This window comes from Sparus aurata, chromosome 12 (assembly GCF_900880675.1).
Source record: "Sparus aurata chromosome 12, fSpaAur1.1, whole genome shotgun sequence".
NCBI lineage: Eukaryota > Metazoa > Chordata > Actinopteri > Spariformes > Sparidae > Sparus > Sparus aurata.
Window position 1 is genome coordinate 2671345 of NC_044198.1, and position 22766 is coordinate 2694110.

At 41.9% G+C, this 22766-nt stretch overlaps 1 protein-coding gene across 1 annotated transcript; it reads left to right on the plus strand.

Annotated features, from left to right (window-relative positions):
- Nucleotides 1-458: 458 nt before the first annotated feature.
- On the plus strand, nt 459-22687 carry lmnb1 (lamin B1). The gene is made up of 11 exons (XM_030436434.1): nt 459-817; nt 8574-8730; nt 8989-9114; nt 9343-9513; nt 11163-11288; nt 13969-14189; nt 14285-14513; nt 14640-14744; nt 16093-16212; nt 16394-16501; nt 21584-22687. Exons 1-11 carry the CDS (start codon nt 459-461, stop codon nt 21623-21625), a joined length of 1764 nt encoding a protein of 587 aa, XP_030292294.1. The 3' UTR covers nt 21626-22687.
- Nucleotides 22688-22766: the final 79 nt, after the last annotated feature.

Consider the following 22766-nt stretch of genomic DNA (forward strand, 5'->3'; position numbering starts at 1 on the left):
TACAATGAAATGCTTCTATGCTGAGTTCTTATCTGAAAAGTCAGGGAGCGCTTGTATTTGACGCCGGGACGCCAAGATTCAAAAAATGAACCAAGCCAATGAAAACCAAATTATAGATGGCGGGATGGAAATCAACTCCGCCTGCTCGGAAGTTATTCGGCATACGTTGGTTGCGCTAACAAGTGTAACCAAATGTGGAATTTGAAAGAACGCACAGCGTCGAGCTACGCCATTGGCTATTGGTAGACAACGTACAGTTTTTCAATGAGCCGCCATATTAGGAAGCCAAACCCCTCTTTCATTCGGCAAGGGAACGACAGGGTATAGTTCCAGCATAGTTTTAGGAGGTGGTGGTTCTTGCTGAGCACTAAACTCTCCGTCATTGGATCTGCGCAAGCACTATCTGGGTTTGGTGTGTTTACTGTCTTTCATAAGGGTTATTTAGCTTCTCTCTCACAATGGCGACCGCGACTGCAACTCCGACCGGCCAAAGAAGCACGTGCGGCGGCGGCGGCACACCGTTGAGCCCGACTAGGATATCCAGGCTGCAGGAGAAACAACAGCTCAGGGATCTCAACGACCGCCTGGCCGTTTACATCGACAAAGTCCGCAGTTTAGAGTCTGAAAACGACATACTACACCTGCAAATTGACGAGAAAGAAGAAGTGAGGACCCGGGAGATAACCGGGCTGAAAGCCCTGTATGAGACTGAGCTAGCCGATGCCAGAAGGTGTTTGGATGATTCCTCAAAGGAGCGGGCCTGGCTGCAGATTGAGCTTGGAAAGATCAAATCCGACCATGAGCAGCTTCAACAAAAGTAAGCGTTTAAGAATTATAGCGTGTAACGCAGTCTAATACGACCATGAACTCTTAACGAGTCGCTGTAGACTTTGTGCTGACTTTGATTTTCGAGCCATTTTTGCAACATTACGCACGCAGGTCCGGTTGGGGTTACGGTTACGTTTTCTTGTGTGGTGAAAGCGTCACTTAAACCGGCCCATTAAAAACGTTCTTTCACTTTCTTAGTTCGTTGAAACACTGCTACAAATAACAATCTACACACACTTTTAAAACGGAAGATTAATTAACTAAATTTTGAATTGATTGACAGTGGCCATTACCGCCCACCATTGTCTGTGTTGTTGAAAGAGTGATAGTGAAATCGGCCTTAAAAATGCAAACTCAAATGTCTTTTGTTGAATAAATAATCGTATAGGTTAGAAAAAACGCAAATTATTGCGAGTGATTAAACCGTAGCTACACTGGCAGACAACGCAGAAGTAACATTAAGCGGTCATTGAAGGTGACATGATCCCTTCATGGTCTAACTGATTTTGGTAGTTCGTTGGAAAAATGGCAGAAATAGTTATTGGAGTATTGTGTTTCTTGCTATGATAGAAGTTTTACACAGAATTACATTTGAAAGAGGAAATATGTCAGACACACGTTAATGACATGATTTTGATATCCAGATTGTATTTATTGAAATTTGGGTTTGTAGCCCTTTTTGTTTGCACAACGCCCACACACGAAATATGAATGTGTGTATCCTCATATCCGAGGGAACTTGAAGGCAGCAATTGTTACTCACAACTGTTTAAGCGATCAAGTGTGCAGTTGATTGTTTAAAATGTTTTCAGACAAATGTGACTGTGTGTTATCATAATGAACACAAAGCAGTGGGTGTTGAGATGCCTCAAGTTGGCACCGACAGCTGCTGCATGTTTTCTTTGCTTTCTTTCATTTTTGTTTTGTTTAGCTGGGTGTAAAACCAAACCAGCTGAAAACAACTTTGCTCTCCCCAACATCTAAAATCCCACAGAATGGTCTTAAAGTCCGTGTAAAGCAAAATCAGCCATTTTCTTCTAAACACATTAAACAGGTCATAAATGTGTTTACTTAAAACGTGTAAAAGCAATTCGGCCATGTAGAATTTAATTTTGGAGCTAGGCTCACAAACTGTTTTTCAACATTTCTGTGTTCAGGATTTAATGGGCGGGTCAGAAATCATGCAAATCATGGCCGCGTTACGCAACGCGGCCCTATGATTTGCATAAACCCGGCCCTGCTGCGGAAGTGGTATAAATGCGTTCAGCGCGTCAGCTTCAGCGGTTCTCCCACTCGCTCTCCAGTCTCGGATAGCATTGCTTACAATAGTTTGCAGCTAGCTAACCAGTCAGCTAACCAGTCATGTCTCCTCCACATCGCTCTGCATCTTTCCTGGATGCCACAGTGTGCAGGGTGACGGCGCTGTTAGCTTATTTAAGTTTCCTTCGGATGACAACGTAAGGAAACTGTAGATCGATTTTGTCAAGAGGAGCTAACGTTACTGTGGGGAGTTAAACATCACCACCAACACCCCTCTCTGCAGTGTCCACTTTACCCCTGATAGTTTCAGCAGCTATCACCAGGTAATGTCTGGATTTCTGCAGAGTCCGTTGACGCTGGTCACTGGGACCCTCACGAAACGACCCTCTCCGTCCCCGGCTTGTATCCTCTCCTCCCGCCGACAGTGAGTGCCACCGGCCTTATGTGGCCCCCGCTGACCCTCCCCGTCCCACTGACAGCGAGTGCCACCGGCATAATGTGGCCACCGCAGCCAACCCTCTCCGTCCCGCTGACAGCGGGTCCCACCGGCGGTATGTGGCGGTAGTATCGGGGTCGCATTATTGGTGAGCCGTCCCAGTGTGAACGAATAATCCGGAGGCGCGGAGCGAGGGCGTGTCGGTCTGACAGTCTGATAACTGCACAGGTCCTTCACTCAACTAAATACAGAGAAATGTCCCACAAAGCAACGTTACAGGACCGAACAAAAGTAACGTAGTAACTGTAACTGTCTTTGGCAACTTATATGAGGAAAACAAATACCACAGCTGTATGTGGAGAAGCGTCTGTCCTCCTGTCCGTCCTCCGCCTGTCCTCCTGTCTGTCCTCCTGTCTGTCCTATCGACTCTCCCTCACATTTCTGCTCAGAAAACACCGTTTGCCACGCTTGTCACAAGAGTGTTTAACTCACCGAGTGTTTGACGAAAATAAATCACCGCGACCGCCAGCCCTCCTGACCGAGACTTCAGGGAACTTTCCCCCAGAAAACAGCCTCCGTCCCGTGAGTGACAGTCAGATGGCGTCCTCTTTACTGATGGTGATTATGTATAATTATGTAATTTAGCGCGAAAAACTTCACTCCGTCACTTTCCAGGATGTTTGGTGGGTCAGGATCTCAATCACTACACATTATAACAGCATCCATATGATTATAAATTGTCCGCGGGTTTAGATAGACAAGGGGAACACCTGGGGAGACACCGACGTCATTAACATGACGTGTCCCCCCCCCCGCGCCGCATGGGCGTGGTCCCAGCGCCTCTAACTGACACACCCCCAGCGTTTCACAGCAGAAAGAAGTGCTTGTTTTTCCATGATTTTGAGACCTAATTTTATATACCTAGCTTTTTTTTTTAATCTTTCAAATTTGGCTCATTGGTCAGTGATACATGTTTCTATGGTGTGACAAACTCATAACACAATTTTTTTGCCGCTTTACACGGTCTGTTGCAGAGCTCCACAGTCATTGCTAAATAAATGTAGCATAAGAACTCTATGAAGAGTAAACTGCATCCCAGAAACATGTAGTACACACAAGTGCTAATCAGTCTGAGCAGTGAGGTGTGGAGCTGTTGTGCGTTGGCGAACAGAGAAAGTACTGTGTCAAGCTCTCTGACAGTAAAACAGGTGGTAGTGACAGCTGGCCAGTTGACATGACCCATTAGTCCGGTTTATGTCAATTTCTAAAGCTCCAGTGTATCCAGTTTGGGGCAGAAATCAAATGTTCTTTTAACAAAAATAGAATATGCTAATGTTTTAATTATACAATAATCTGAAACTAAGAATCATTGTGTTTTCGTTATCTTAGAATGACCTTTTCATATGTTCAGAGGAAGCGGGTCCTCTTCCATGAAGTCGACCATTTTGCACCACCATGTGGATACGGTTTCTACAAAGCAAAGCACACAAAATGATAAAGTGATTAGCACTGATCAATCAATCAATCTTTATTTGTATGGTGCTTTTCACACATAAAAGTAGTGCAAAGTGCCTTGCAGAGATAAAGAACACCAACAGGAAATAAAAAAGAAAGAAACGGCAAATAAAATCAAGAGAAGAAAGTCAAAAGAACCCAACCCTCCCACCCCCACAGACATGCACAGAGACATTCACAAGCACAAACACACTCATACACATACTCACACATACACACGCAGACACACAGACCCACACACTCACATCCACACATACATTAGCTGTCACTGAAGAGACATGGCCAGGCAGTGAGACCTGAGGCTGGAAGAAGTTACCTTTCGGGGGGCCAACCACACTGAGCGAGATCTCGGTCCAAGGCCGCAGGGAGCGCCGCCACAGAGAACACCCCGCCCCAGGCAGACAGGAGGCCCCGCACTAGGGTGCAGAGCCCTCTACCCACCCGGGCGGAACCGTCCATGGGACAGCACCCCCAGCAGCAGACCAGAGACAACTCTCAGTCTGGCAGGCCCCCACGAGGAAACACTGGAGATTAAAAACTGACAGACTTAAACAATAAAATAAAGTGAAAAGTACAGAGTCTAAAAACACGAGAGACTAAAACATAAAAAAAACGTGAGAAATAAAAAAGAACAGTAAAAAAGGAAGAAATTATGTAATATGAAACGAGTACTGCAAAACAACTACACCATAATTTAATTCAGTGTGGGAGTGTCATTCCATGGCCAGTTTGTGTGAACAACTACCGATCCAGAAGGTGGCAGTCATGCTCCTAAAAGCAGTTTGCCAACCGTCATTAACCAGCAGAGAAGAAGCTGCTATTTTGGTCTTTTACTGGCATGCTAGTCCTACAGTGATTGTTTGTCCACATCAACTGTATACTACTACTAATAATAATGAACAACCAGAATGCAAGGCATATTATTACAGTTGGTTTTTAAACTGATACACAGGTGAAACATAACATTACACAGAGTCCATTTTTCCCACTGTAGCATTTAGCCATGCTGCCAATATGCCAACAACTGACTTGTCCTATTCTGTATCTGATCTGCGGGCCATGCCTTTGACATAGAAATATTTGCAGTGTAGCATGCTGATTGTCTGTCTGCAACAGCATGAAAAAAGGTGTTTTCAACTGGTGCACAAAGCCAAATTGAGTTGCTACATGTAGGGATGTCCCGATCTGTAGGATCGGGGCCGATCTTGGCATTTTTCCGCTGATCGGCATCGGCAATATTGAAAGTGGACCCAAGCCCGATTTTTTATTTTTTATTTTTTTTATATCGGAGCACAATTTGTGGCAGAACGCAGATGCGCACGTAACGTTACTCTGGCAAATCTGTTGATAAAGTGTCTGCAGTGTGGAAATAACTTTAGATTAGATTTAAATTAGAAAGCGAAAGCAGTCCAACGGCGACATGTTACATCTGCAATACGACTGTTTCGTGGAGCTGCATTTAATACTACTCAGTTGATACAGCTTATAAAAAACTAACTCTCAAAGAATACGAGTTCACTCAAGCAATACATGCAAAGACACCGAAGCAAAAAAACACTTGCGGATACTTTCAAAAGGAAAGAGAAATATCCTCGAGACAGCGACATGGCCACAAATATTACAGAGAGCGTAATTAAATGAATCGCTCTGGATAAATAGCTCATGTTCGTGGGAGATAATCAGGGTTTTCTTCGTCACCTGACTCCACTTTTGAGTTACAACGTGCCGGTATGCGCACTAGTTTGGTGTGTCTCATACAGCAGAGCATGTAAAACAGGCAATCGAGGAGATGCTGGCCGCGTGTGAAATAGACGAGCAACACGTCCACATCATTTTACGTGACAACGTAAAGAATTTATAAAATGCAGTGGATGATATGGAGGTACCAAGTGTGAGCTGCGTCTCACACACTTCAGCTGGCTGCACACGAGGGTCTGCTGTCACAGTGCAGCATCACACACTCACCTGCTAACACAAGGACGGTGGAGGCCAATGTTGGAATAGCATGTGTAGAATAAGAAAGAGCCATATGAAAGTTTATACTTTATTTCAACAAAATAAAAAAAAACCTAAGGAACAGCTTGGATGCAGGTACTTTGTTTCTAAATGCAGCTGTATTATCCAGGAAAATATTAGTTAAGGCTGAGTATCGGATCGGGACTCGGTATCGGCAGATACTCAATATTGAAAGACTCAGATCGGGATCGGGGTAAAAAAAACCTGATCGGGACATCCCTAGCTACATGTGAAACATAACTTTACACTCCATTGTGTTTTTGGTTATTCACACTAAACTGATTGGCCACTAAGCTGGAAACACCGGTTCTACCAGTGGTGCCAGAAGTTAGTTCACGGTAAGTTAGTTGGGTGTTCCTGAGAGTGAGCCATGTCCGCCAGTGGTTGTGCCTCCCAGCATTTTTCTCAGTAAAATGTGAGAAAGCAGACATACCACAGTACATTCCTTGCATAGTTTGTCCACTTTAGCAGCAGTCCCACCCGCTCATCGTAACCCTGAGGCCCACCACGAGAAACCAATTGATGTCTGTTTCGACAGAACTCCTCCAACAACTACTTTAGTCACAAACCCATTGAAACTGTATAACTGTTGACTTAACAACAGGCTCAGGTGTGCAACATGTTAGTGAAATACGTGGCATTTATATTTGTCAATAATCTTCAAAGTAGTCATTTTAATGACCGTTATTTGTAATAATCATTGTCAATCTACCTGATTTCCATTACATTTAGAATGTTTGCAGTTGAGGCTTATACGTGTTTACATATATCTGCACATTGCAGTTACAAAAATGAGCCACTAGAGAGCAGGTACCCTCTATGACTTCTCTACTTCTGTTTAGTTAAATACAGTTAACTGGTGGAAAAACTTATTGTTACATGTATATTGTAACTGTGAGGCCTTAGTGTGGTATATTGCACACAAATAATGGAGATTATTTCACTCATTACACCATGTAGACCATCTTTTGAAATAAGAATTTAAAAATGAAATGAGTTGTCATGGCATACAACCAAGTATCCTAGACTAGTATAGATATGGCATAGCTATCTGTGCTAAAAGGGAAAAAACTGAAAATGATCAAGAGTTGAATCAAATCATGAAAACTGGATATCAAATCGAGGATTTGGAGAATCATGACAGCTCTATTATTAAAATCGATATGTTAAAACACTGACTATTACAAAGTCCATGTTTTGGCCAAATATGACAATGGTGACCGGACCAGGACACCGCCCACCCCTCGTATACTGTACTATGAAAATGGACGGTCACTACACCATTTGCTTGTTAACCTTTTTAACCTTTGTATTCTTATTTATATAAGGGTCTTTGTAACCGCTGATAATAATAATTGTGTAATACCATGTCTAGTGAAACCATAATATTTTCTGAGATGGTTATCAAAATGTTAAAATCTCATGTCATTGAAACTCTAGTCATGACAAATGTGGTCAAACTGTCAACATATGAATGTTCATTATTAGTGACCGACCGTTTATCGGCCACCGATATATCGGGGTCCGATAGAACGGCCCAATTTCTATTGGGGGTTCTATCGTATCGGTGAAATGTTGCACCGCTAGAAAAAAAAGTGACAATGACAAAAGCACGCAATTTAGTAAACAACAATTTATATTTGCATTATAACTAATGCAATTGGTTCATTAAACATATTTGTGGTTTTCACAGTAAAAAAACTAACTTTTTCTACTCTGATTTTCTGTTATTTTGTTACTTTAGGTCCATAGTGTTAATATAGTACCTTTAAAATGAAAAAATAACTGTACAGTCACACATGTGAGGTTGTGCTAAAAATAATTACACCAAGTAAGGCAAGGTAAATAGTTTTTAAGGTGAAATATAATGATATAATCAAAAGTAGTCAAAAACAGCCAATTATATCCCTGACGTCCCACCTTCAAACACAGCCTCATTTGGCCATCCATGAAAAAGCTACTTAACCTCCCACTTTTCTATAGAAATACATGCTTCCTACGGGCAATGCACTAGTCGGTTTAAGAAAGCATCTGTCTGTACTACTGTCACTGTGACTGTACTATTGCATAATCATATCGGTGCAAAATCTATGCACAATCCAAGGCCTGTTTTCATTCCAGCTCAAAAACTCACTATTGGTTGCATATCGGCTATCGGTGATTGCACCCCCCCTAATATTCTAATATTGACCATCGTTATCCGGGCAAAAAATCCCTATCGGTCGGACACTATTCATTATGCTTTTCTAAACGCATAGAAGCATAGTCAGCCTGCTCTCTATTAATGATACTGCACTATAGTGTGGTCATTGAACATCCACTCCTTTGTCACTCTGCCTGCTTCATCAGGTTTGGATTTAGGTCTTGCATATGTCAAATCCATATGAAGCTATTCAGGAGCAATGCATGTACCTTGTCTGTAGTCTTCAGGTATTCACACTAACCTGCAGTCCCTTATATCATCGGCGACTGCAGGTCATCCACATGCACTCACCATGCCTTGCTCTCTACATTTCAGCTACAATAAGAAGGATTCTGAAGCAGCCGGAGCCCAGGCGAGGCTTAAGGACTTGGAGGCTCAGCTGAACTCTAAGGAGGCCATGCTGGCTACTGCGCTGTCTGAGAAGAGAAGCCTTGAGGCCACACTGGTCGACCTGCAAGAACAACTGCAGGAGGTAGGGCATTGTACCAACATGAAATTGAAGCTTGAAATATTTTCTTTTCCAAGAACCTGTTCCATTAAACATTAGTGGAGTGACTGAGAGTTCAATGATGCCTCAAAACAAACACGCAATATATAAGTGAATATTATCTGCTTTTATTCTGAATCCTTTTTTCCTATTCCTATTTTTGTTGTCTGGACCCAAAATTGAACACTTTTCTGTTTATTTAGGCATTTTTTAAAGCCCTGCCTGTTGTTTGTTTGTTGTCAGCTGGATACAGGTCTTGCTCAGGCAAAGAAACACCTTGCTGATGAGATGCTCCTTCGTGTAGACTTGGAAAACCGCTGCCAGAGTCTGACTGAGGAAATGAACTTCCGCAAGAGCATGCACCAAGAGGTGAGAATTTGACATCGTATTAAGTCTGAGTAGCGGAGACTCTGGCACTGATATACATGTACATGGCTCAATTGTAATAATGCAGAATTTGATCATTCTTCCCTGTTTTTTTTCAAAAAAAATCAGTGTGTTCACAAAGTATATACAGTTATGTGCTTCCAAGTTCTCCAGCCATCACAACAGATAATAAAGTAAACTAGGAAAAATTAAATGTGTGATGACTTTCAGGAAGTGAAGGAGGCTCGAGAGCGACATGAGTCCCGACTGGTGGAGGTGGACTCTGGAAGGAAACAGGAGTACGAGTATAAACTGACAGAGGCCCTGGCTGACATGAGGGCTCAGAATGAGGAGCAGATCAAGATGTACAAAGACAACATGGAGAGCACCTACATGACCAAAGTATGAACTCACACATTGTCTGCATGCACACTGTCTCAATACATATTCAGTTAGTACTCTTTATAATCCATTCAATGTGAAAGCATTGACTGAAAGGAAAAGCTTCTGTCTGTACTTGCTGTTATAGGAGTTTGGTTGGACACTTAATCAATTGTTTAAAGCTGGCTGCAGGGGTTTGGTCCCATTCAACCAATATTGGATTAGGGAGGCCCAACATGGATGTTGGATGATGACATCTTAATCACAGTCACACACAATCTCAAACATTTTGGATGGTCCGGTGTTTCCCCTATATGCACCTAGCAGCAGCACACCTCGACTGCTGAATTGTATTCATTTTTTTCGTATATTTTTTAGAGGAGAGGAGGGGGGGGAAGTAGGAGCAGCATGATGGGGAGAGATGGGAGAAGAGGAGTTGAGAGGGCTTCTTTTTATTTCTAATAGTAGGTCTATATGAGCGCAAAATCATATAGAGTACCATGGACACTTCAGATAGATAGAATTACTTTAATAATCCCAGACAGGGAAATTATTTATATATATGTCTAGGTTAATTAACACACTTGCAATCAGATGACACAATATGATAACCTTATTTTGCACTTTTACACACTTGGCAGTAAGGTTTATAAGCGAAGAGGATGCTGTCTATAATTTCAAGAAAAATATAATTTGCCTTCCAAGTGATGGCAGGAGCAGCTTAGTTAGCGGTCAGGGTGATGGAATGTTCGTTAGCAGAGCTGCAGCATTATTATCGGTGTCCCAATCAGGCATTAATGTAGTTGGTGCCCTACAAAGTGGATATTGGACTGGCTCATCACACGCCTTAGGTAGTTTAAAGTGCACATTGCAAATATACAAAAACATTGTTTTGAACATATGACACACCACTGCTACAAACTATCCTAGGAGAAACACTGGATGGGGCTCAATCAAATTCTTCCATACCAAACTGGAGACCCATTTCTTTATGGAGCTGACTTTGGGTAGGAGGGCACAGGCATGTTGAAAGAGGAAAGGGCCAGTAGAAGGTATGATAGGAACTCATGTAAATGACTGACAAGATATGAAGTAGTAGACTTTTAAAATATTTTGTTTTTGGTTATATTATCACTTAAATGACTGCATGTGTGAACTTAAGATTTCAGGCATTTAAAAAAGAAAAAAGTAGTTTTCTGTTCTGCTGTTTTCACTAACAGTAGAGTTTTTTGGACTATTTGGACATCACCTTTTGGAGCACACATTTGCACCACACACTTTTATGTAATCCATCAGAAAAGGAAAAAGAACAAACAAAAGAAAAAGGAGATTATTTGGCAGAAAATTAAAATCAGGAAAACATAGTAGGTCAAACCACTTGTAGTACTAACAACATAAAACAATTTGAGTTAAACGTGAAAATACAGTTCAGTGCTTTCTTAGTATTTTGACAAAACGGGTTAAAACATCTGCATATGTAGTGTGCAAGAAATCTATGATCTGTGAAACTGCAGGTGATGCATGCAAAGAAAGCAAACCTACCAGCTCTTTACTAACTTCCTGAGTGTCAGGAAGCGACTGACGCTGCTCAGTTCCTCTTTCAGAGTGTGATGAGAAAGACACAGTGTCGATGTTGCTGACTCTAGAACTAACAATTTGTTTGTCTCTAGCTGGAGGACCTGCGTCGGTTGTCTGAGATGAATGGAGCATCAGCCAACATGGCTCGAGAGGAGCTTAAGGAGTCCACCCTGAGGATCGAAAGCCTTACTGGCCAACTGGCAGGACTGCAGAAGGAGGTTGACATTTTATTTTACTCATTAAGCTGTTGTTTTATGACAGAATTTGAATGGGTTTCCTGAACATGCATATTTGGCAAAAACATATCTATCTCAATACTGTGAACAGGGGCGTGAATCATGCCTGAACTCACGACATAAGGCTGCACCGAACAACTTTTTTTTTTTTTTTTTTTATCAATTTTTAATTGTTGTGGACAAAATATCACTAGAACGACCAGCATGTCAGCAGCACACAACATAGCAGCTTCGTCTTTTTCTAAACTGATCAGTGGGGGTTCCCAACACATCACAAGCACATACCATGGAGTGACTCCCACTCCGCCACACCAACCTGAGGCATTTATCCAAATCCTGCAGCAGCTTGATTCATCCAATGGGAATCTATCTGCCCCTAGATACCTCCGCTTCAAGTGCTTGAGCATGGCAATTGTTCTGCTTACATCCTCCGCATCCACACAACTTATTTAAATTGTCGCATTTATGTGATCCATTACATTGATGCATCGCACCAGCCCTAATTATGTTCTTTCTATAATAAAGATATATCACAGCAAAGGCGATTTATGTGCCAAGCATTATATCATAAGAAATGATCTACAATCAATCACAATATCTGTAACTGAAGGAGAGTGAAAAACATATGGTTAAAATTAGGGCTGGGACAAGGCGTCGACGTAATCGACAACCTAAATTACATTATTACATAATCACCATCAGTAAACAGGTCGCTGCGTGAATCTGTCACTTGCGGGGACGGAGGCTGTTTTCTGGGGGAAAGTTCACGGTCGGGAGGGCTGACCATCACGGTGATTTCTATCAACACAACCACTTGAGTGAGTTAAAGGTTTTTGCCGGTGACAGACGCTGTTTTTCGGGCAGAAATGAGACTACGGGTTGGTAGGACAGGCGGGGGGACAGACGCTGCTCCGCCTACAACTGCGGTATTTTTTCCTTCGCAAGTTACCAACGACAGTTGACCAGTTTGGTCATGTAACGTTAAATTAATCATTAGATTAGTCGACTAATCGAAAAAATAATCACTAGATTAATAATTTGAAAAAAAATTGTTTGGAACAGCTCTAGTTAAAATCAGGAAGTGGTCTGTAGCTTCAGGTTGTGTCTCTATCTGAGCCATTTGCTGAGAAGAGACAACAGAGTGGCAGCAACATGCTAAACTAAAGATCTCTTTGGCAGTAATCAAAACACATGACACACTGGTAACTAACTCTGCTTTATTCAGAGTCTAACAAGATATTCAGGGCTGATGAGTAATAATGGTGAGGTTAACAGAATAAACAGCAAGGCTAAACCTATGTTTGTGCCGATACTTGACCACAAACAGTCAGACAGACATACTGTGGAGAGCCTCTCAGCCCCTCCAAGGCGTAGCTCAGCTACAACATGGTTATCACACTGAAACTTTTACAAATGGCCATGAATGTACTTGGAGTAAGTGTCCAAGCTCCAGCAGACACTCTCCGTTGCCAGCCATCCATCTGACAGTCTGTTTCGCAGATAATGGCACTGTAAGACATTTTGAGTATATCGAGCAGCTCAGCCTTTTTAAATAAAAATCATCTCAGGTGGAGGTATCACGATGTTTCCGCTTCAAAAAAGGTTTGTTGGAGTTAAAGCTGACTCCATTTACCTGGGTCTGTCGTACTGGCCCAAACAGAAAAGTCCAAATGAATCATAAATACTGACTTTATGAGATTAGCAGACCTGCCAGCAGGTACACAGTTTGCATAGCAGGTGTGCACTTTGACATCAGTGACACTAGTATGTTTTGTCACTCTACAACTACACAAAGGCACTGGTGATGCCTTGTGAATTTGACCAACTATACAGTGGTATATTTGTTTAATAGGAAGAGGCAGAAGTAATATGCCAATAAGCATACAGCCTGCCAAAAACCAAAAGTAGAGCTCAGCCTATCATAGTGCCAAATTAATTCCCCATGCCTTCACCCAAATACAAAACAAATATTCAAAAGCAGGGATGACTGGCAAATCCTTGTGAGTCTCTTGAAATTACATTATGCATTTTGTCAATCAACAGCAACACTCTAAACATTGTTTTTATCTGCCTCATTCTTTCCTCACTCTGGCTGACTGTGAAAACTGTCCTTTGAATTCCCTTTTCTAAGGGTAAGCTGGGACCAAAACACAGTATTAAACATGCCTTGGGGCTAGATTAAAGCTACACTTTTAAAAATGGTAACATTAGCTTCAACATTAGCCGCTTATCAATGCTTTTTAACCTTATGTGGGCTCTTCCAGCCTTGTCTATGTTGAGGAGAGCAGAGGAACTGCTCCCACTAATGCCTATTCTGTTTCTGCAAAACCTTTATTAGTAAAAGTCAGTACTTTAAAGGTTTACATGTTTATGCCTTTTTGAACAGTTGTTTCCAGAGGATATTTCTCACAGCACAGCAGCTCTACTCAAAACCGACATGTTTCATATAATTTTAAATTTTGAGGCAACTTAAGCAAACAAATGCAACACCCTCAGTGTCTTCCTCAGATATGCTTTACACTGGTTCTAATTTTCAATCTTACCATGATTTTATTAAAGCTATTAGCAAAGCTTTTCAAGTTAAACATGATCAATTGTCGGCTTGCTGTTTGACCTGTGTGCCATTTCCACCTTAGACACTAATCTCCTTATTTATATTCAGACTCGTGGTTGGCGTGATCGTATAATGGAGCTGGAGGCAGCCTTGGCTCAAGAGAAAGACATGTGTCGCAAACTGCTGGCAGATAAAGACCGTGAGTTGGCTGAGATCCAGGCCAAGATGCAGCAACAGCTGAATGAGTATGAACAGTTACTGGATGTTAAACTGGCTCTGGACATGGAGATCAACGCCTACCGCAAACTCCTGGAGGGAGAAGAAGAAAGGTGGCAAAACAGAAGTTTGCAATGATGTTAATGGGTTACACTCCTGCTGACCTTTAAGTGATCTGGACTAACTCTGTGTTGTTCCCCTCCCCCAGACTGAAGTTGTCTCCCAGTCCTTCATCTCGTGTCACGGTGTCTCGAGCCTCGTCTAGCAGCCGTAGTGTGCAGACCACTCAGGGAAAGAGGAAGCGTGTTGATGTGGAGGAGCAGGAAGCCAGCAGCTCAGTGTCCATTGCTCACTCTGCCTCGGCCACAGGACCTATCAGCATTGACGAGATCGACACCGATGGCAAGTTCATCTGCCTCCACAACGGTGGGGATGAGGTGAGCTCCTTGTTTGTTAGATTTTAAAATGTTTGAGTTACTAGATGTTAATGTGGAGCTGCAGATAAAAATGTTCTATTTGGAGATCGTGTCTATAACCTTTTTGATTGATTGTGTCTCTCTCAGGACCAGGCCATGGTGGGTTATGAGATAATTAAGACGATTGGAAATTCTACAGCCACCTACAAGTTCACACCCAAATATGTCCTGAAGGTTGGCCAGAAAGTCACGGTACGGCACCTCTTTTCAGTACAACAGAATTCCAAACCAAAGAAATCCCAAACCAGCCCCGCACAGTGGAACAGTAAACTAGAGACTGAAACAGGTCTACATAATTGAACAATGAAAATTACATTTTTTTTTGTGGAGATGGATACCTGTAAATCTGAGTCTTTTATGATTCAAACCTATTAACAAATGTCAAAAATGTATATTCGAAATGTTTATAACACAGCACCAAGGGTGTGCCAAAATATCGATACTACAATATATCGTGATATTTCATCTTGAGGTACCTTATCGATACACTGGTGCCAAATATCGATATTAAAAAATTTTAAAAAATAAAAAAAGATTTATTTATTTTTTTATTTTTTTGGCCCACCACCACCACCCCTCTTCGGAGGACAGCTTTATCTTTATTCAAACATAGGTATACAACCAAATAAAATTTAAAAAATGGTTTAGGTAGCTCTGAAACCCACACATATAGATATTTAATGATAGTTGTAGTCAGTGTGTGTGTGTGTGTGTGTGTGTGTGTGTTAAGAAGAGAAACTGTGCAATATACTCTTTGTTTACTTGGCTGTCATTCATGTGAAATTGATTGACAATGTTTGTAATTCCTGTGAAATGGATTCAGTGCAGTCAATAAATTCTAAATTTTTTCAGTGACAGATATCGTGATGTATCGTGGATGAAATTTCTTGCAATATATCGATTATCGCAGAATCGCTGTATCGTGATATTATCGTTATCGTGGGCAAAATATCGTGATGGTATCGTATCGTGAGGTACCTGGTGATACCCAGCCCTACACAGCGCAGCCTCTTACTTTTGTATTCACATACAGGCATGCATGATTTCAAATTGGGTAATTCATTATTTATTGCTGTTAACTTTTGTGTTTCATATTGTATTTTAGCAGATTTAGGACCACAGTGAATGGTTCAGCACACAGTTTACCTAAGCTAGTAACTGAAAATTGTGCCCTCCTTTCTATTCAGTTCAGTCCATTATCAATTTTGAATTGAGAATTGTTTTGAATCAACACCTAAGAATTAAAATCAAACTGGCAGATTGCCATTCACACCTGTATTCTGTCTGCATCAAGAATGAACATCATTCAGATTGAATAATGTAAAGACGGGATGAAAACATAATACTAAAAACATAATATCTAAAATTTTCTATTTAGGTTTTTCTTGCCTTTTTTTTTTTTCCAAAGGTGGCAGAAGGAACACCGTGCAGTTGAATTTCAGTTGGACATTTAGACACATTTATAAGACAGGGGTTCACTTAATTTTGATACTGTGTTGAATATGACAATAACTTGTGTGTCTGTGTGTACTGTGTACAGATTTGGGCGTCTGATGCTGGTGTGAGCTCCAAACCTCCAACTGACCTGGTGTGGAAGAACCAGTCCTCCTGGGCTTCAGGGGAGGATGTGCATGTGGTGCTGATCAACCCTCAGGCAGAGGTGAACACGCACACACACACACACACTCTTCATCCCTGACTGTCACTGAGTCTCTGTATTCTGACCTGTCCATACCTACATGTGTGTTATTTTGCCAAATGTTTTTGTTCTGGCCAAAAAGCGGTGTTTCAGCCAGTTCTGTGTTGGTACCTGTTGATTATTTTTGTGTGTGGGGGTGTAGGAGGTGGCAAAGAGAACCACTACATACAAGACAGCAGTAGAAGAAGAGGCTGAGGAAGAAGATGATAGTGGAGTGGAGGCCACTGAGGAAGATCTGTACCACCAGCAGGTGAGACTACCAGCCTCACTGTCAGCTCAGTACAGACAAATCTAACTGGGACTACTAAGTGTTTACAAATGCATACCGCCACTGCTCAAAAGTTTGGGGTTTTCCATGAAAACTCACACTGACATGCTAAATGAATAAAAAATATAGTACAGACATTACCAAGGTTAGAAATAATTTTTTTTACTTTTGTTACTTTAATTTTGTTCATCAAAGTTTACTTTCAAAGAATTCTCCATTTGCAGCAGTTAACAACACTTAAGTCCGTTGTCATTCTAGCTGTCAGTAGTAGTAGAAGTTAATGCTGGTTCTGATAGAAAGTTGTCAGAATACACAGTGCATTGTAGTTTGTTGCGTATGGGGCTGCAGAGCTGCAGACCAGTCAGGGTGCCCATGCTGACCTCTGTCCACCACCAAAAGCACCAACAATGACACGTGAGCATCAGAACTGGACCTGAACTTGTTTGCTTGCGGCCAGCACCACACTTTGAAAGGCAAATATTAGTGGCGATACTGTGTCCACCCAGTGTGTCTCAGACTCAGCGAAGACACGGAGGACAGGTCGGTGGTCCAAATGTCAGAAGTAGAGCTGTTTGCCTGCACTTCTTTTCCGCTTAGATAAAATGTGTTCCCTAACTGTAGTTTGGGAGAACAGTTTGTTGTGCTCTTTCGTGTGATGTACCTTCAAATGCTTTAAGGTTGCTGGTGTTGAAATTATCAACAGTTGTGCCACCCCTCTAAATTACAGCCTTGTATCCTGAACATTAGGGGTGGGAAAAATAATCGGTTCTTAGATGAATCGCGATTCGGACGTGGATGATTCTGAATCGATTCACAAATGTCAAAAATCGATTTTCTACATGTTAATTGACAACGTAATGTTGACGGAACGCAAGAGGCGAAACTCAGAAGTGCGGAGGTGCAGCGCCCGGACAGTTCACGGCGTGCACACAACAAAAAACATGGGATGGGTCATGAATGTTTGTACTCACAAACAACTCATGGGTGGAACGTCTGAGGCATTTGTTTATGCCGAGCGGCTCGAGAGCAGTGTGGAGACCGCTGTTAGCTGTTGGCTGTTGGCTGTAGGCTGTTGGCTGTAGGCTGTTGGCTGATAGCTGATAGCTGTTGGCTGATAGCTGTTGGCTGATAGCTGTTGGCTGATAGCTGTTGGCTGATAGCTGTTGGCTGATAGCTGTTGGCTGATAGCTGTTGGCTGATAGCTGTTGGCTGATAGCTGTTAGCTGTTGGCTGTTAGCTGTGGCGTTGAGTGTGCAGCGTCCAGGTTAACTTGTGACACCTGTAACTAACTATCGGGTATTTCTGTCATTCCGCCGTGCGTTCAAATGGTTACTTAAAGCCATCGTTCCCAGCCGCATACATCGTTATTAAGCTGATTCCAAGTCGATGTGAAAACTGTAAACTGTCAAACAGCCCACACAGTATGTTGAAATCCAGCCCGAACTCAGCGTGAGGTCAGTCAGCTGTAGCAAATTGTGAGAAGTACCAAGTAGTCACACTGTGAGAAAAAAGTAGGAAGTGATTAGCAAACTCAGATTTTATTTATTTATTTTTTTTAAATCGTGCATGAAAATGTACATAAAAAACTTGCATCGAGATGCATCGAGAATCGATTTAGAATCGAATCGTTGACCTCTGAATCGGAATCGAATCGTGAGGTGCCAAGAGATTCCCACCCCTACTGAACATGTAACTTTTTTACTGGTGGGATTACCCAGAGTAGAATATTGCAAAATAGCTGACATGTGGCCAGCTCTGCCAGACTTACACAAAATCAACTTCTTCTTCATGACTTTAAAAACAGTAGTTGTCAGCGGGGAGCTGTTTCTAAATTGCGCGGTATTGGATCAAGGAACAAGCCCCCGCCCTCTCCAGTCTGCATCGGTGGGACAGATGTTGACATTGTGGAATCATATGAATACTTGGGTGTTGCACTGGGCAATAAACTGGAGTGGTCTATAAACACAGAGGCAGTCTACAAGATGGGCCTGAGCCTGCTGTACTTACCGAGGAGGCTCAGGTTCTATAATGTCTGCAACCGGATGCTCCAGATGTTTTCTCAGTCTGTCTTCGCTGTGGTGTCCTGGGGTCCGTTTCACAAAGCAGGTTTAATGAAAACTCTGAGTCTGTTAACCCTGAAATGAGGGAAACTCTGAGTTTTCCGTTTCACAAAGGGAGGTAACTCAAACCAGAGAAAGAGGGGTAACTCTAGCCTGTTTCACAGAGAGAGGTAACTTAAGCTCTCGGTCAGTTACCATGATAACATATTCTGTGTACCTAACCTGGTCGGGACCAGGTTTTTCTAAACAAACCTCGAGTTTCTCTCTGTCTCCGCCCTCTTTCAGCCACACACGGTATTTGATTTCCTCATTCATTCAGTCAGCAGGCGAGTTTTGGCGTAGTATAGTTCTCATTGATCATTGCAACAATCAGTCAGTAGGCCTACATTAGAAGTTATATTAGGTGGCGACTATTTTCACTACCATGGCATGTCCTTTTGATAATGATCCCGTGGATGAAGGTGCAGCATTACTGCGCAGAGAATTAAATATTCGTCAGGAGATGATTATCAGACCGCGCACAGATGTTCTTGCATTTCCAGACAATTATCTTTTTGAGCGGTACCGTTTCACGTCACAGTCCATCATTTACATACACAACCTAATCCGTCCTTACATTTCCAACATTACCAACCGAAGTCGTGCTCTCACATCCCAGCAGATATTGTGTGTTGCGCTGCGTTTTTTTGCAAATGGGAGTTTTTTATACAACGTCGGAGATGCAGAGCACTTGAGCAAGGCAACTGTATGCAGAGCGGTCAGAAAAGTGTGCCTCGCCCTGAAACGGCTACTACCATCTTTATCATTTTCAGCTCCTCTGCCTCCGTTAGAGGTGGCGGTGCTGGGCCACCACCCGTTATACGGGCATCTGCTTTCTTTCTGTTGGCTGAGTAGAAGTCTGTGTTAGTTTAAATAGGCTTAACTATTTAACAGAACATGATATAGATGAGAAGACATTTATGTGTGTGAAAACAGCATTATGTTGGGGATAAAACAACTGTAAAGTCAAACAGCCACTAAATATTTACTTTACAATGTAAAACATGATCAAAATGAGGTACCCCCATGAGATTATGCCGAGGTCTTACCTGTTTGAACAATGTTTTTATGTTTCATCTTAAACTGCTGCCAAGTGCGCTTCTTCCCCGCGGGATTGCCCCTAAATGAAATAAATTAATAGGCTACCACTCAAGCAGTTTCCCCCTGTAATATTATTGTGATTGCAAAGGACTACATTTAAACTTACACATTGACCCGAGCACCAATGTTCTCCCACGCTGTCTCCCTCTCTTTTGCTGCTGCAGCGGTGTTACACTTCCTTCTAAAAACGTGCTCAAACTCACCGTATGAGCACATTAATATTTCCAATTTCAGTGGGGTGAAAAACGTAGCCCTCCTCTTCCCCATTGCCATGGTGACTCGTCGAATCAGGGCTCCATTGATGCTGTCTTTTTATACTTGTGGTGCACGTGTTTAACTCCAGGTTAAACTACTCCGAGTTGATCAAACTAACTCAAATCTGCTGTTCTGGAACCGAAAACTCAGAGTTTCCTATCTCAGAGTAGATCAACTCAGAGTTCAGGGTTAGACTCAGAGTTTGTTGAACCTGCTTTGTGAAACAGACCCCGGGGGTGCTGGCATCAAAGCTAAGGACGCCAACAGACTAAAAAAACTCATCAAAAAAGTAGAATCTGTTGTTGGCTCTAAGCTTGTCACCCTGAAGGAGGTCGCAGAGGACAGGATGCTGGCAAAACTGCTGGCAATCATGGACTATGCACCCCCCTCCAACTCTGGACAAGCTTACATGGATCAGGCATAACATTATGACCACCTGCCTAATATTGTGTTGGTCCCCCTTTTGCTCCCAAAACATCCCTGACCCATCGAGGCATTGACTCCACTAGACCCCTGAGGGTACGCTGTGGTATCTGGCACCAAGATGTAGAAGCAGGTCCTTTAAGTCCTGTAAGTTGCGAGGTTGGGCCTCCATGGATCGGACTTGTTTGTCCAGCACATCCCACAGATGCTCGATTGGACTGAGATCTGGGGAATTTAGAGGCCAAGTCAACACCTCAAACTCGTTGTTATGCTCTTCAAACCATTCCTGAACCATTTTTGCTTTGTGGCACGGAGCATTATCCTGCTGAAAGAGGCCACAGCCATCAGGGAGTACAGTTTCCATGAAAGGCTGTACGTGGTCTGCAAAAATGCTCAGGTAGGTGGTACGTGTCAAACTAACATCCACATGGATGGTAGGCCCCAAGATTTCCCAGCAGAACATTGCCCAAAGCATCACACTGCCTCCGCCAGCTTGCCTTATTCCCATAGTGCATCCTGGTGCCATGTGTTCCCCAGGTAAGCGACGCATACACCCGGACATCCACATGATGTAAATGAAAACGTGATTCATCAGACCAGGCCAGCTTCTTCCATTGCTCCACAAAGCAATGCTCCACAAAGAAATGTCCATCGTGTTCCATCTAGCATGTAAGCATGCTAAATAATTCCGTTACTGACCCGTTCTACTCTGCTTATGATCTGTGGTCATGGCTCTGCCAGAGTGAAGCATGCCGGTCCTATTGTGATCGTTATCATCCACTGATGTGTTAAAACGGACACACAAAGCCAAACTGAAACCACAGTGGATCCTTACATTATTCAAGCTGTTAGTTTGATCGCAGGATTATGTACTTGGCCAACGTAACATGACATAAGGCCATGTTTCTTCAAAAGGTTGAGTGTGTTTCAACTTTCTTGTCTCTTTTTCTTACCTTCATTAAAATGAATGGGAGGACCTGCATTTTCACTTCACAGCTAGGTTTGGTTTGAAACCAGGCTGCAAACAAGGTTTGAGGTTCAAAGGAATACATATTGACATATTGATAAATAAACTGAGTGTTGATTGAGATGTTAAGAGTTTGTTTTACTGCATAAGCAAGGTTTTGTATACCTTTTTAATGCCTCAAACAGTGTTTTGAATGGTATCGTTACTATTTGTGTGCAGGGAGACCCTCGCACTGGCAAGAGGGGCTGCTCCATAATGTGAATCCAAGGGAGCCACCACCACCACCACCACCACCACCACCTCCTCTGAGCCCAGCCAGTCAGCTGCCAACTATAACTGTAGAACTATTTTTCTATCTTTTGTAGTGTATTTTGATAAAATGTATGAATTTATTTTATCTTTTTATTTCTCAGAAGAGTGCATAACTGCTTTTTGTAGATGTATATTCATCATCAAAACCAAAACAATGTCGTTGTTAAACAAAATTTTGTATTTGAACAATACAATTAGCAAAAAGTAGCTCAACCCAAGGACAGGCTTTACAAAAACAATGTGTTCTGCTGCATCATTTTTAAAATAGAATTCAAGTGTGTTATTTTATTCATTTTTTATTGTTGTTATTATTATTATTATTATTATTATTATTATTATTATTATTATTATTATTATTATTATTATTATTATTATCATTGATTTTAGACTTATAGTTACATAGATTGCCATAAAATGTGACTGATTAGCGGAAGTCATTTTCTTTCCAATATGCTAAAAATCTACTGTATTTAAAAAAGAAAATTTGCAAAGAATGGAAAGGTCAAGTACACTAAAAGTGCCACAGTAATAGGAGGTCATGTAACAGCCTCCTTCTACCAGTCTGGACGATGTCTCTCTTTTTTTTTTTTATTAACCATGATTGCATGATTGTATTCATAAGGGGGGGAAGTTGAGTTACCTTAAAGACCCTGATGTGTAGGTTTTGAAACTGTGGCTTTGGTGACTCCTTGTGGTAGAATGAAGAAACATCTGAGCTAAGGACAGTAGTAGAAAATGAACTGAAGACTGCATCAGTTTTCACAGGACCGTGTCATTATTCAACAGACTTTTGACATGAGATTGTTATATTTCTCCACACAGGGCTGTAATCTGATGTCATGCAGAAATTACGTTTTTCTTTGCATACTTTAAGGAAGTATTGCACCACTAATTAAGGAGTGTTGATTGTATTCTTAACTTTTGATAGTGATAACTTGTGTGTTGGTGTGTTACTATGCATGCAATGGCTGTAATCTTCATAGTTGAATGATTAAATGTTGTTTTCTTTTACTTATGTTTCACTTTATTTCCAGTGGTATTATCTCAGACACATAACTTGATATTTAAGTTACCATCTAAATAAAGCATA

Bases quoted from the DNA above. Each gene is read 5' to 3' on its own strand.
- lmnb1 (XM_030436434.1), top strand. From the start codon at position 459: ATGGCGACCGCGACTGCAACTCCGACCGGCCAAAGAAGCACGTGCGGC. The intron at 8,731-8,988 runs GTAGGGCATTGT...GTTTGTTGTCAG, and splicing joins TGCAAGAACAACTGCAGGAG to CTGGATACAGGTCTTGCTCA. The intron at 9,514-11,162 runs GTATGAACTCAC...GTTTGTCTCTAG, and splicing joins AGAGCACCTACATGACCAAA to CTGGAGGACCTGCGTCGGTT.